The sequence below is a fragment of the Hippocampus zosterae genome, chromosome 10 (genome assembly GCF_025434085.1).
Source record: "Hippocampus zosterae strain Florida chromosome 10, ASM2543408v3, whole genome shotgun sequence".
Classification (NCBI taxonomy): domain Eukaryota; kingdom Metazoa; phylum Chordata; class Actinopteri; order Syngnathiformes; family Syngnathidae; genus Hippocampus; species Hippocampus zosterae.
Window position 1 is genome coordinate 16,400,560 of NC_067460.1, and position 14,070 is coordinate 16,414,629.

General features: G+C 43.0%; 1 protein-coding gene across 3 annotated transcripts in view; it reads right to left on the minus strand.

Moving 5' to 3' along the window:
- Nucleotides 1-2,045: 2,045 nt before the first annotated feature.
- Nucleotides 2,046-14,070, minus strand: part of pitpnm3 (PITPNM family member 3) — a 60,361-nt gene continuing 48,336 nt past the window's right edge. For all 3 annotated transcript variants that reach the window (XM_052078196.1, XM_052078195.1, XM_052078197.1), the window contains 10 exons: nucleotides 13,125-13,292; nucleotides 12,887-13,035; nucleotides 10,369-10,485; nucleotides 7,632-7,748; nucleotides 7,407-7,555; nucleotides 6,559-6,708; nucleotides 6,293-6,476; nucleotides 6,057-6,185; nucleotides 5,578-5,948; nucleotides 2,046-3,901 (listed from right to left, as the gene is read on the minus strand). In XM_052078196.1, coding sequence (XP_051934156.1) covers nucleotides 5,634-5,948; nucleotides 6,057-6,185; nucleotides 6,293-6,476; nucleotides 6,559-6,708; nucleotides 7,407-7,555; nucleotides 7,632-7,748; nucleotides 10,369-10,485; nucleotides 12,887-13,035; nucleotides 13,125-13,292 — 1,478 coding nt within the window. In that variant the 3' untranslated portion in view covers nucleotides 2,046-3,901; nucleotides 5,578-5,633. The remainder of the gene's footprint in view (nucleotides 3,902-5,577; nucleotides 5,949-6,056; nucleotides 6,186-6,292; nucleotides 6,477-6,558; nucleotides 6,709-7,406; nucleotides 7,556-7,631; nucleotides 7,749-10,368; nucleotides 10,486-12,886; nucleotides 13,036-13,124; nucleotides 13,293-14,070) is intronic.

The window sequence follows — 14,070 nt, forward strand, 5'->3', positions numbered from 1 at the left end:
TGATGTCAATAGCATCTATAAATAACCCCCACCCCGCTAAGGAGAAGCCGTGAGTACCGTGAAACCCTTTGAATAACACACAGCCTTGTAGAATACGGACGCTTCACCTTTAAAAAGCATTTAGAAAAATCATAATACAGTCCTCCAATTTTCTGGTGTCCTCTACAATAAAAAATCAAAACAAAAAAATAAATTTTAATGCCTTTCAAGCTAGCTTCAAAACTACGCTCTTTTACCATACCTATGATGAAGATCTTTCAAAGTATTTTTAAAACCACGTTCTCCAAGATGTTTTTGTATTTGTACGCTCGTTTAATCATTTTTGTGAACGTTTTTAAAAAAATAATCAGTTTGACTCTATACATAAAAATGTTTTGCTTGTAATTACTGTATGTGAACTATATTGAGTTCTACATCCATACGAAACATCGGTCGACGAGCAGCGCTGTCTACCAAATTCACAAACACGCTAAAAACTAAACTAGCCCCGGCAAGAAAATGGAGATGCTTTTGTTTTTATACTACGCGCGTTCTACTTTCTGTGACCACATTATCAGATGTGTCGGGGGTGCGACAGTCAAAGGCATTACAGTTCCAAACCGGTTATACAAGACAAAATGAGTACGCGCCCGGTTTTATGGCGAGCGCACGGACGCCTGCCTACCGACATCGGGCCCCTTGCCCCCATTCGACCTCCTATGATTATTGATGCATAATCATACTGCGGCTCCCTTTTTTTGGCCACTCTCAAGTGTGAAACCTGTGTTATTATTTGCATACGCATGGATAAACGCATGCCGCAAAAGTGAAGCAGTCACCACCGAGTGACAGTGACCCATCATTGCCTGTCTGCTTCCAGATAGCGAAACATCATTTCAACATCTGGAGTCTTGCTGATGAAGGACTCTACTTCCTCCCCAATTGGTGCCTGGCTTTGCCGCCGCGCATGCAATCTCATGCCGGGGATGATTATTTTCCTCGCAGGTGGCTGTGAAATGCACAAAATGATTCCCATGCGTGACCCGAGTGCTGCCTCACGTCTTGTCTGATTGGCTCTTGTTGAGATGCGCCCAAAAGGGCCTTGAAGCCCTCCTCCAGAGAAATCTCATTTTCACTGGATGGGCACAAATGTGTAGCGGTGCATGATGGAGTACATCATTTCAGCTGTCAGCACAATATCGAGTAAATAACAAGTAGAGGGTCCAAATCTGGAGCCTCACTGTCTCCTTGGCAACGGAAAAATCATAAGGTGGAGGAGGTCGTAATTTGTAACACTCAAATTCAAGAAGGAAAAAAAAAAAGTTTTACAACCAGGTAATGATTGCTCCACGTTAGCCCCAAAGTCTTGTAACGGTCCCTCCGTGGAAGTTGTGTGTCAGGGCAACGACTAAAGACCAAAACATATGATCATGATCTACATAATTTTCAGCACTTATTTGAAGTGGGTACCACATCTGCCGACATATCGAGGTACGGCATCCATTCCAGCGGTGCTTACCAAAACAGCTAATCCTCACACGAGTGTACTAAAAAGGCCTTTTATTTTCATCTCTTTCAGTTCATATTGTACGTGAGCTTTTGGGGTTCATTGTGTATGTATTTATTTCAATATTGATGCACGTATGTGCAGAAGAGAGAAGATCAAACAATCATTTGAGAATTCTAGTTTACCTTTATTTTTATCATTATTTTTTTACTTTATTACACAATACTTGGTGACCATTTTTCCACTTGATATACTTTCGCTGTATGGAAAAAAATGCCGGTAATTCTAAAAACGAACAAAAACCAAACTAAAAAGCAGTAAAAAAAAAACAATTGTATAATCTAAAAAACTTGCTCTAAAAACGATTTAAAAGCAAGTGAATTTAAAGTGTAAAAGTCCAAATGAAATAAAAAGTAACGGTCACAAACAATCCAAAACGCTCATAATATATCCATTGTGGAATCATTTTAACACAGTGACTGAGTTTCAAGGTTTTGAAATAAGTGTTGGAACTTCAAGTGGATTGAAAAAAGAATGAGGGTCCATTCATCACCAGAAGTGGCTGAAAAACTTTCCATTTAAAAAAAATATTTATTTTTGCAATAATCCTGAAACAAGTCCAGCAAACACACAATGACGTTTACCTACACAACTTTTTGTCTGTACAAAACAATCGATCCATTTTCACACTTAGTGTTAGGTGGGGGCGGGAGTAATTTAACATTGCATCTTTAATGCATTAATATTTGTAAATACAGCAGAGTGGACACTTGGTAACCACACAATTCGGTGTACACTTGCACAATGTAATGAATAAACGACATGCAGAATAGTGAACACGTTGCTCAATTGGGAGCCTTGCTCAACATAGCAATAACATTTGGTTTTCTTTGTAAAAGCTTTTTTTTTTTAAAACTACAGTGGTACCTCTACTTATGGACGTCTCTTTATACGAAATTAATGAATTAATTTTGATTAATTAATTTCATAAGTACAGTAGTACCTCTACACACTAGACACGTACGGTAGAGGTCCCTCTTAGCCAATGGGATGCCAGGATGATGCTCGGTAATAGCCAATGGCAGAGCAGATACAAGTATGATGCGCTCAGGAAACTCTGCGACGTTTTGTAACTTGAAAATTTAGTTTGAAGAGACGTTCGTAAGTAGAGGTACCACTGTAAAGGTACCACTGTATTGAAATTTTTTTGGGGGGGATCTGTCATTACACTGTGCAGGAGCCCCTAAAAAAGTGTCCAGCAAGCATAATATCATCAGACAGACACCGTCAAGAACTTACCGGTACATCTTCACAAAGCATTAATTCAAGCACTCAAACTCAACACATTGGAATTTTTCACTACACAAGAATTTACACCAAACATCAGCGGGGGAGTAAAATGGACGCTGGTAAATTAACGTACCGTTTACTCTTATCACTGTTACGGTATTTTGCCATCTTTTTATTTTGTAATTGCTTAGAGCAAGATTTTGTACACTCAATTACAATCATTTATACATAATGTCACATGCAACACTAATTGATGCAATTTGACTCCGGAGAGTCACGCGCACGTGCACGCGCACGCACAAATTAAAGAGCTAATTACAATCTACCAGCATGTACAGGAGGGGGAAGGAGACACAGATTGTTGACTACTGTTAGATTCTTATACCCCCTTTTTTAAAATTCACAGGAAACACATCAGCACCTCCTTCAAAGCTATAAAAAAGACCAGCAACACTGTCAGTCTGTCGCACGCACGCACACACGCCCACACTCACACACAACATTAACTACAAAACACACTTTGCACTGCAGTGTAAATACTTTGGTCAAAAAACGACAACAAACAACATAAGGGGGAAAAAATGCAACAAGTTGAGCCCAGTTCCAAGGTCCCAAACAATGAAGAAAATATTATTTTCTTTTTACAATATTTGCTTATTAGAAAAATAGGTTTGCACAGACTGGTCACAGGCAGACTCTGTCGGATCGACTGACTCCTCACATGTGCGCGAATAGCTACTAAGCTACAAGGATAACCGGAAAAAATGCAGCAGACATTCCGTGTAATGCTGAACTGTAGAATAGTTGAATCATCAACGACTGCATTAGACTTTGGTAGTGCAACCTTTGTAGGCAGAGCCAAGCACAAAATTCAGCATGAGTGTGGGCCAAAAAGTGCTTCTGTGTCCATCGGTTGAGGCAAACGACAAAAGTGAGGGAGAAAAAGAGAGGGGGGGGCAAGAAGCTGCGAATATGACCAAGAGTTAATGAAGTCTGTCACGTTGCCGGCAAAGTTGTGATTAATATGCATGGCTGCGTCAGCGCAATTTGCTCCCGCAGGCTTCCGCCACCACGCCGCCATCGCCCGTGATTGTGTCGCCGCCGTCGTAGTCCTCGTCCCCGGATCTGGAAACAAGTGGATCAGCTCTTACATCATTATGAGCGCATTTGAATTTTGACGGCCTCCCGAGGTGCCTCTGCTAAGAATAGCATTTTCGCTTAGGTTGCTTTAGGACTTTTTTCCTTTTATTTCGTCGGCTTCAAAACACAGACTGATCAGTAAATCTGGAAATTCTCGAACAGAGGCACAACACTTTTTTAGGTTTGATTTTGAAAGGAAATTGGCAACATTTAACTCATTTATTCCAAAAAGTAAAAAATATGTTTGCAAAAAACAAATCATTTAGTGCTAAAGCATATGAATAGGTTTTGGGCGTTTTTTAAATGAAAAAAATATTAAATTAATAAAGGCCTTTGCGCTTGTTCTTCAGTCTCGAGGCTGTGGGAATAATTACAGTATGATGAATCACCTAGGTGGCAGGGGTGGCTTTGATCAGATCCTGGTCGCATAGTGTGAGTTGGTGTGTAGTGTGATACTGTGATCTTACTACGTCGCAAGGTGACGTGAGGCATCAGTGTGGTGTTGAGAACATGGATAAATACCGGCAGCTAACTCTACAACAGAGCTTTTTCGGATCAAAAACAGATGACCAAGTCCCATCGCCATGCTTGACGACCATTTGCACGTACGTACGCGGTGTACCACATATGTACTCTGCCGCCTTGGCGAATGTGGCAACTTGGCCACTTCATTAACGTGCTCGATCTTGGAGTTTACCAAGACCAACGGGGTCGCAACATTCATGAAAATGTGCATAAGTCATGCATCTGTGCAGTGTTTATCTTGCAACAAACGGTTATTTTGCAATCATAGTGCACTTTTTGGTGTTATGTTGTTATTTAGTCGGAAAGAGTTGTTTAGATATTTGAAGTAGAACAAATGTGAAAAATAGCTTCAAAGTGAAAGGTCTGATTGAAATACAGACAAATTTCACCAAAAGCTCTTTCTCAGAATTTCTTTTGGAAAAGAGTGCTTTTAAGAAACTTACTAGAGAATGGTGAAAGGTAGAAACGTACTTGTTTTCCCTGAAGGAAGAGGGTTAAAGCTTTCTTTTGGTAGGTTCCATTCTTATTGAGCTAAAGCACTTAATTTTCTGTCGACCTTCAGACATTTGTCAATTTGAGAAAAACGGCAGGCATTGAATGAGTTTCCGGGAAAGAGATCGTTTCCAGGGCAATGACTCATTTCCAAACAAAATGGTAGACTTCCTGTGCATTTTTGTGCATGGGTTCGTGAGACTTTTTGGTAGGTCTGCTCATGATAGACATTCCTAATTCTGGATAATTGTTGGGATATATCATTATTTATTGTTCTCATTCAAAGTTTGCTTTCTCTGCCATTCACCAATGGGACTGGCAAAGAATGGGAATCTGGAGTGCCAGGAGAAGCATTTTAAAACGGTACAAGTACGTATGATAGTTTCTGCACTTAACATGCTGCAAAAGTTCATTTTCTAGTTCATTTTAAAATGTGTGAGCTGAACTTTGAACTACTTTGGGTAAAAAATGACAACGCTGTTTGGTTTCTTTCTTTTTTTTATCTTGCAATCAACACTCCAAAGAAACAGCCATCAGGAACTGAGTTTTTAAAAAAGAATCCCATATGACAAAGCTGTCAAAATGAGATCTCATTATAATACGGAGGTTTTAATAAGGACTTTGATGAAAGTTGAAGATCAAACCTCAGCCTCGACTTTTCCACCATCCTCCAGCAATCCATCCGTCTCCTGGCCCAACGTCAGGGAGTGGTGTCTCCACGATGCATGACGCCTCGTCCCCACACGCCTTGCCCGCCTCCCCCTCCATGGTCCTTGTCCGACTCCGGCTGGCTCTGGGCCCGCTCGGGCTTGGGGTTGGCCGTGCAGGGTGGGTCGGGCTGCTGGACAGACATGGTCCTGCGCAGATGGGTGCGTTTGCACAGGAAGTCCGGTTTGGCGGTGAGGCCGAAGGAGCCTTTCCTGAGGACCATGCGGACCGAGGGTGACTTCTTGGGACGGGCTCGGTGGCCAAACTGCAGAGTGGAGAGGTGCGCCGCGTAGCCCTCGCTCAAGAACTGCACCGGGCCCACAGAGAAGCAATAGAAACCAATATCGTATTTGAATGTGAACAGCAGCAAGAACAGTCAGCAGCATTGTACTTGATGACGGACCAACCATACTACCTGGCACTGGTTCTGGTATTTCTTTGAAGGTCTTCCCACGATGTGGATCTGGGCGGGCCCGAGATCAAGCATGTTGTAAACGGAGATGTCCTTCATGGACCCGTAAGCAGAGTTGATCTTGATGTGACACTACCCACAGACGAAAATAAACAATTTGACATGCGTAGCTTTGCCACGTAGAACAACAGAGATGCACGACTTGTAGCTCCAGTCTTGGGTCTGAGTGTCTTATATACCTCATGTATGAGGTTTCTGAGGAAGATGGTCTTCTGTCGCAACGGGTCGTGAACCAGACCCTCGGAGAAGAAGATCATGCCGTGAGGAAAGTTATGCTGCGATAGCCAGGACACCACGCGCTGTTTCTGCATGTCAGGACGACCCGTGATGTAGATAATCAGGTAGCCCAGGTCCTGCCAGTGCCTATACACAAAACAGGTCGCAGTAAGATGCAGGTGTCCCTAATAAAGTGTCTGGTCAGACGAGGAGGAGGAGACGGACGGACCTTACGACGTCCACGGCTCCGGGGCGGACCTTGGGGTCGCTGCCCATGATAGACACGCTGGCTGCGAAGGAGCCGTCGATGCTGAAGACCACACACTCCATGCCGCGGGGCAACACTGTCAGGTAGGCCTCGGCGGATGTTTGATCTCCCCTTGAGGGATAAAGAAGAATAGCTGTACACCTACCTCTCTTAGGGTATTTGGAAATGCTCATTTGATCTGATGGTGATACTCCTGAATAAATAAAATGAGTAACTAATTGAATGAAAGAAGAAATACAGTGGGCTCGCATATAAATCCACCGCTAACTGACTGCCGTTGACATGCCATGTGGGGAAACACCCCCACTTCTTTAAACCCCACCAATAATTTCTTCCCAAAATGTTGATGAAAATTCAATAAGTATTTACGATGAAAAGTGTAAGAAATTGGAAGAAAAAAAAACACAATGAAAAAGGTTCATTTTGGCTCCGGAACGGATTAATTGCATTTCTATCCATGTCAAAGTGAAATATTACCTTGATTTATGAACAAAAGTGCATAACTTGAGGTTTTACTGTACCAACCCCCCTCCCGCCCCCCCAAAAAAGCTTTATCTGTCTACATCAGGGCTGGACTGTCAACGTGGCACACAGGGCATATGTCTGGTGGGTTGGCATCTTTTGAGGCCAATGTGGTGCTATTTAATTACAAAGTGTTATTTTCCTCCATTTCACCCCAATAGTAAAATGTAAAATGTTCTCTTTGCACCTCACAACTCCAAACAAGATGTAGTGAAAGGTGAAAGGTTAAATTGCATTGTTGAACTACTAAAAAAAATGCATATCTGCATGCTAAATTAAACGCTTACTTGACCACCATCTTAACGGGATAGACTCCAAGGCTAAGCTTCTTGTCGTTGGGTATGGTGTACGTCACCCGGCCATTGCTGTTGGTAACCTCCGTGTCAAAGTGCACCCAGCGACCCGACTGCGGCTGCGTCATCAGCAGGATGTCCACCTATGAGATGACAGCGCGCAATTGAGAGCGAGTAGCAGCGGCAGGCCGGGGGCCCGTCGAGAGGTTGCCTCATTACTTTTTCTCCGGTTAACGTCACCATGTCCAGGGGGCCGTACATGAAACGACCGACCAGCGTCTGCGGTCCGTCCTCGGTGGCGATGACGTCGTTCACCCGGTGGTTGGCGGTGACGTTCTAACAAGAACATAATGCCAAGTGGACAAAAAAAAAGACGACATGGAGTCAAAAGTTTTTGTGAATTATTGCAACTTTGCCTTCAGAAACTCAAATTTGTGTGGGTAATATTTAGAGCCAATTGGGAAAAAAAATCCCAAAGAGCAGTTTGCCTTTTTAGGGCACCTGCAAATTACCCTGAAATGTCCTCCTCAAACCAAAATAGCACACTTCCTGCCTTTTTTCAGGTATACATTGTTGAGATCGTTTTGTATCTCCACTTGTCATAGAAATGAATACCAAATGTCATGTTGCTAGGGGAAACAGGCTCTGGGAGCCAAAGAAATCATGAGCTGAGTTCATATTAGTTTCATGTTTTATGTTTCATGTTTATGGCGAGCCATTAAACTTCATGCCCTGCTGACACGCAATGATAAAAACACACATTTATGTCAGCTGTTTGTCGAGTACATGTGAATAAAATATGCAAATATTGTATGTTTTTTGAATGTCGGAAGGCCCTCAAAATGGAGGTTGAGTAATGATTAATAATAATTGTAACATCTCGGAAGGACCCTTGGCAATGAATAAGCGATACCTGAAACCAAAAGGCAGACTTCTTGTTTCTTTTTGAGCAAGGGTTCTTGAGACTTTTTTAGTTAGGTTTACTGTTGGCCATTCTCCCAGATTTCACATTCCTAAACACTAATGGGCCATGAAATGGTGAGTTACAAGGTCGCATTTCACCATTATCGCAAATAATAATTGATTTCAAGGATGTGACATGGAAATGGGAAGTCCAATGTTCCCAGCTGTTCTCCTTCATTCGGTCTCTTCCAGTCAAACAATATGTCGGCAGCCACTGCTTATCCGGTAAGTGGGCGAGCCCCCTGACTGGGAAAGAGCACGAACCAACAAGCACATCGGTGGCTCCAGCTGGGACGTGGGCCCTTTTTATTAAGTGTAAGGGGAGTCGGGAATAGAACAAGTCTCGAAATACTGAGGCTCTGCACTGGATGAGCTGGCAGCAGCCAAATTGAATCAGACACGTGCCATTATCAACTATCACACTCGGGCAGGGAACAAGTGGCCACGGTCTGGCTAACATGCAAAGCTGCTGTCATAGTCGCACTAAACATCAAGCTCCCCCTTGATCAAAAACATACTGTACAATTGTTCTCTGGGAAGAGATGCAACAGAGTTCAAAGTGGTTAAACACTCACGTTTAAGCGATAGTTTTTAACAGGGGTGTCAGACTCATTTCACATTGTGGGCCGCATACGGCCACGGTGGATGTCAGGTGGGCCGGACCATTGAAATTATATCATACTCTGCTATAAATAACTAAAATATAATGCCTTTCCTTTGTTTTGGTATCGTGAAGCACAAGAACATGAGGAAAATGTTGAAATTGAATGAACATATCTATATATATATTGCGCGTCGTCCCGCACGCGGTCTGTCCTTCCGTCTGTCCCTTTTCAAAACGTACCTACTTCACCACGCCGCTGCGCGCCGCCACTGCGCGCCGCCACTGCGCGCCGCCACTGCGCCGCTCAGGCAGTGGCTCACTACGATCGCGCGGGCATCTTAGCGAAAAAATGTTGTCTACCCACAAGCTTTGCAATGAAATTGTTAGTTATTTAGTAGAGCTAAACATCTCTTTATTTTCGCGATAAGCAATAAAGATGAACAAAAAGTTGAACCAAGCAACAACACTTTTGTGGGCCGAAGGCCCACCTTACCAGCCTTCCGCAGGAACTAGCTGATGAGCCGCCCGGAGGGCGGCGAACCAGCTAGTCTTTCATAAAACAATTCATGAAACACTTGAAATTTCCTTAGACAAATGTGCAATTGACTTTTATCATTCACATATACGCATTGCAACTGATCCCACTGATTGTACAAAGGCACAAAACTTTAATCAGTAAATGATATTGAAAAATATAGTCATGCATTTTAAGATTAAACGAGATTTATAAAGAAATGATTTTTTTTAAACCATTTACACAAACCTAAATTTAATTCCTGCCTACACGTTACAAATTAAAGAGAAAACCATGTTCCCCCTAGCGGACAATACATGAATTGCATCTTATTGAAAATGTCAATTCCATGTCTTTTATGCATTTTTTCATTTTTAAATTATCCTGCGGGCCTGATCGAACCTCCTTAGGGGCCGATTCCCGCCCGCGGGCCGTATGTTCGACACCCCTGGTCTGTAATATTATAACCATATCTATTTGTAGGATTTCCGATGAGAAATTCGATGGAATGGAATGCACCGCAGGCGTGTTACCATGGCTTTCCGTAGACACAATTCTATTTATAGAAGAGTGAGAAGGACAAAGGGAGGCGAAATAAATTCCCACCTTTTGAAATGGGCAGCGAAAACTAAGGCTTGGTGGGGTGAAGGGCATCGCTATCTAGATTTTGTTCGTCACCGGAACCTCGGCGGTGATGAAGAATTGCAAGTGTCCTCCAGCTCGAACGTGTCAAGGCCTAATTATATTAAGACCTGGAGTCAGCATTGTTACGACGATGGCTGTCAATGCTCCTTGCATTTTAGGATATCTGGAGTCTATTCAAGATAACCACGCAGAGCGGAGGGCGGGGAAAAAAGTAGGACAGTGCTGAATACCCTCAGTTTGACATGCGTCCTCCGTCGCAGCCACTTTTCCCGCGGGCTAGAGGGAGAGAAGGGGGCCGAGTCCAGAGCGTCCGCTTCCTGCGTCTTTGTGAAGTTGCACCGCATGAGCTGTGAACCAATAATCAAAAGTGACACAATGGAAGCACTGACAAAAAAAATCCTTCAGGCCAGTGTTTTAAAACAGCGATCCATAAACTTGTGGTGCACTGAATTCAAAGTCTCAAGGTGGCTGGAGTGTCTTTTATCATGGTGATCTTGTATAATGACGTTTTGAAAATGTTTTTGCAAGTATGTTTCGCTTTGACTCGCTATTTTTGTGTGGACGTGCTGTCTCTTGAGGTGCTGAATAATAGCATAACATAATCGAGTTGGCCAACGGCTGCTCGACATCGAAATCTTTTACCAGAATCCGAGAGATGTGAAAATCCAAAACCGTTGGATAACCTTATACATGACCACCATTACCTTTTTAAGCTGGCGGACCCCTTGAGTTACACACATGAACATTTCTCAGTCCCCGTTTTAAAATAAATGCAAATGTAAAGTGGTCTGGTGGTTGTTTGGGTGAGCGATTTGCAGTCGGAAAAACCTTGAAGCGTTGTTTTATTGGAAAGCAAGTCATACAAGTGAAAGCAACGATTTGAATATACTTGATGGAAATTGTGTCTCTCTACTTGAAACACGGGCCAAGCGTTTTAGGATTGGCTTGGAACTTGACACTTTCGTTGAGGTCAGAGACAGATAGGAGCATAAAGGATAAAAGACGTGATTCTGCCTGATTTCCACAAATTAGCTCGTCTGCTGCGCGGGTCCTTGAGTCGTGCGGCGAACCTTTTGATGTGAGGCGAACTCAGTTAAATTGGTGTGGATAGCATCTCGGTGGTACCATCTGACTCCTTATTCTGCTCACGTTTTGCACAAAAACAGACACACCGTGGACTCTGTGGCTCTTAATCATGGATATTCTTTTCTTCTTCTCAGAGAACGTTCTTGATGTTTTCAGAGACAGAAACCTGTTGCCCGAGTGCATCTTCTGCTCCACTTGTTCCTTTTTTCGTGCCTTCTCTATTGACTACTTGACCCTATTTTTCATCCTTTTCCCCCTCTTCTTTGTCCTGAAATATCTTGCAATTGTGATTTTATCCTTGCATCACTTTATTTGCTCCCTTTGTTAACTCCCTGCTGTGGGTGTCAAACGTGTGCTTGTTTTGTGTGGGCCAGTGTTTGTTTCAAATTGCTAACCCGTTGTTTCCCGCGTTTTTTCATCTGTTTCCCACGTGTTGCACTTTTTGTTCCCTTCTTTGGATGTGTCTCGTCTCCTTTATTTGTTCCCTTGTGTTCCGTTTTTGTTCCAGTCTTCCAGTTTCAGTAAATGCATATTCCCCAATTGTAGTGCTGTTTGTTTCCATATATTGCACGTGTCTTATTTTGTAATGACCGTGTGTGTTTGTCCCTCATGTTCCCTTGCGCCGCTCATTTTTTTTTTTTTTTTTTTTTGTCAGAGTGGCCTCTCTCTCATATATCAACTAGATCTGTCCGTCTGTGTTAAATCCTGTGAACACAGTAAGCTTTTTGCACATTACCTTACTTGCCCCAAGGTAAGTGAATAAAAGCACACAATTGATTTTGTGCACGTCAGCTGTGATGGATCGATAGGCGGTGTTAAACTTTGTAAGCTTTTGCCGGCTTTCATGCTCTTAATGCTGTCGATTATCCCTCACACTTGATGGATGCGAAAAGTCCTCGCAGATGAATGAATGCAGTTCAGGAGGGAAGTTTAATAAATTCATGAAGTTGCCTGACACACACCAGCAACTGTTACAGTACCAAACAGAGTTTGCTCCATTTTGTGGCACAGGAGATGCTATTAATAAATTAACACTATGATATAATGGTAGCAGGAATGAAGGGAATGGCAAAAGGCAAATGTGAAAAAAAAAAACTTGATTTAAAACCAAGGTCTGAGATGCTAACCCAAACATATCTGAAACCCCCCATTTGACCCATCTCATCCTAAACCCTCACTTGAAACTCTAACCCTTGTCTGAAACACTGGACCAAGCTTGAAACCTTAATTATAACCCTAAGACTTAAAACCCCTGTATCTTTGAAACCATAATGGGACCAACCCTATCCCTGGTTTGAAACCCGAACCCTAACTTGACACCTAAAACGTTACGAACCCAAACACCAGCCAAAAACTCTAATTTGAAATCCCAACCCTTGTCTGAAACTTTAGACCAGGCTTGAACCGTTCTCATTTGTGTCAATTACTATTCTATCCCAGTGCATCAGCCATGGGGTTCTTTATCCGATTCAAAAGCCGCTTGAATTCCGCATATACTGTATGACTATCATCACATTCAGCAATCTTAACAAGAATCCCTTTTATCACTCAACCGTACCACTTTTAGTCTAGAATGGGCTACCTGAGGATGCCACACAAGATGTTTGATTAGGATCTGAGTTTGATCCTCATTTCATAACCCGAGACCGTCACTGGGCCTACCTGTCGAAGGACAAAGGCAGCAACGTCTGTGGACTCCCAGTAGGAGGCGTGGAACAGGTGTGGCAGCGCCACGGTGGGGAAGGCGGTCAACACGTCCGGGCAGTAGAGGGAATAATCCAGCCTCTTTGAGCCCCACCAGCTACTAGAAACTTCCAACACCAAAGCAAACATAAGTACCCAGACAAGAAGACATCCTCTCGAATTGCCCCTCCCCATCATCAACCCCCTCCACACTCACTATTGGCGATGGCACCACCCAGGTGATGGCCGATGGAGCCGATGGACATTTGACTCTCCATGCTGGTCACGCTGGCCCGTCGACCTCCTTCCTCGGAGGATGACTGAGGAACTCCAGGGGTCTGCTCGCCCTCCAGAAACACGTCGGGATGGCCCTGGATACTGTCACCTTCCCACAGGACAAAGAGAAAGGAATTGATCACTCATTTTTTACATGGATGCTGTTATTTCGGTGAATATTGAGGACATCTATAGTAAAGACATTGCTTCTTCTCTGCAATGACTGCGAATAGGATTATTTCCTGATGAGAACGTACCCCAAGACTTTATCTGAAATGCTCATCCTGGCTTCAAAGCCCAGTTTTTGAAGCAATTCCTTGAAGCAACCCAAACTCAAAGTTGAAACCCAAACCTTTACGAGAAACTCAATGTGGGACCTTAATTTGGAAAAGTAAGACCCTAAAAACCTAGCTTTAACCCTTAACTTGAAACCCCAACCATCTCTTGAAACCCTAATACCATAATCCTGGCTCAAACCCTTACCACAATTTTAAACCCTTAATTGAAACCCAAACCAAATTTGAAACCTTAACCCCGGTTTAAATACCAACTGTGAATCCATCAAAAAAAAAAAAAGAACTCTAAAGTAAATCCATCATGCTGGTTTGAAATTCTAACTTCAAACCCTAACCCTGTCTTGAACTACTAATTTGAAACCCTAAACTCGTTTTGAAAGTCTAACATCGGACCCAAACACCAAAATCTCAACTCATCAACTTGTCTAATCTCATATCTAAAACGGTGATCACTGCCATCTACTGGTGTTTGAGCATCAGTCAAGTTTCTACCAATCTTGAAATTTGCAGTGAAGCAGCATCAAACCCTCCTTCACCCATCCCTGTCTAAAAACATAGTTGACAATACCCATCAATGGCAGGGAATGAATT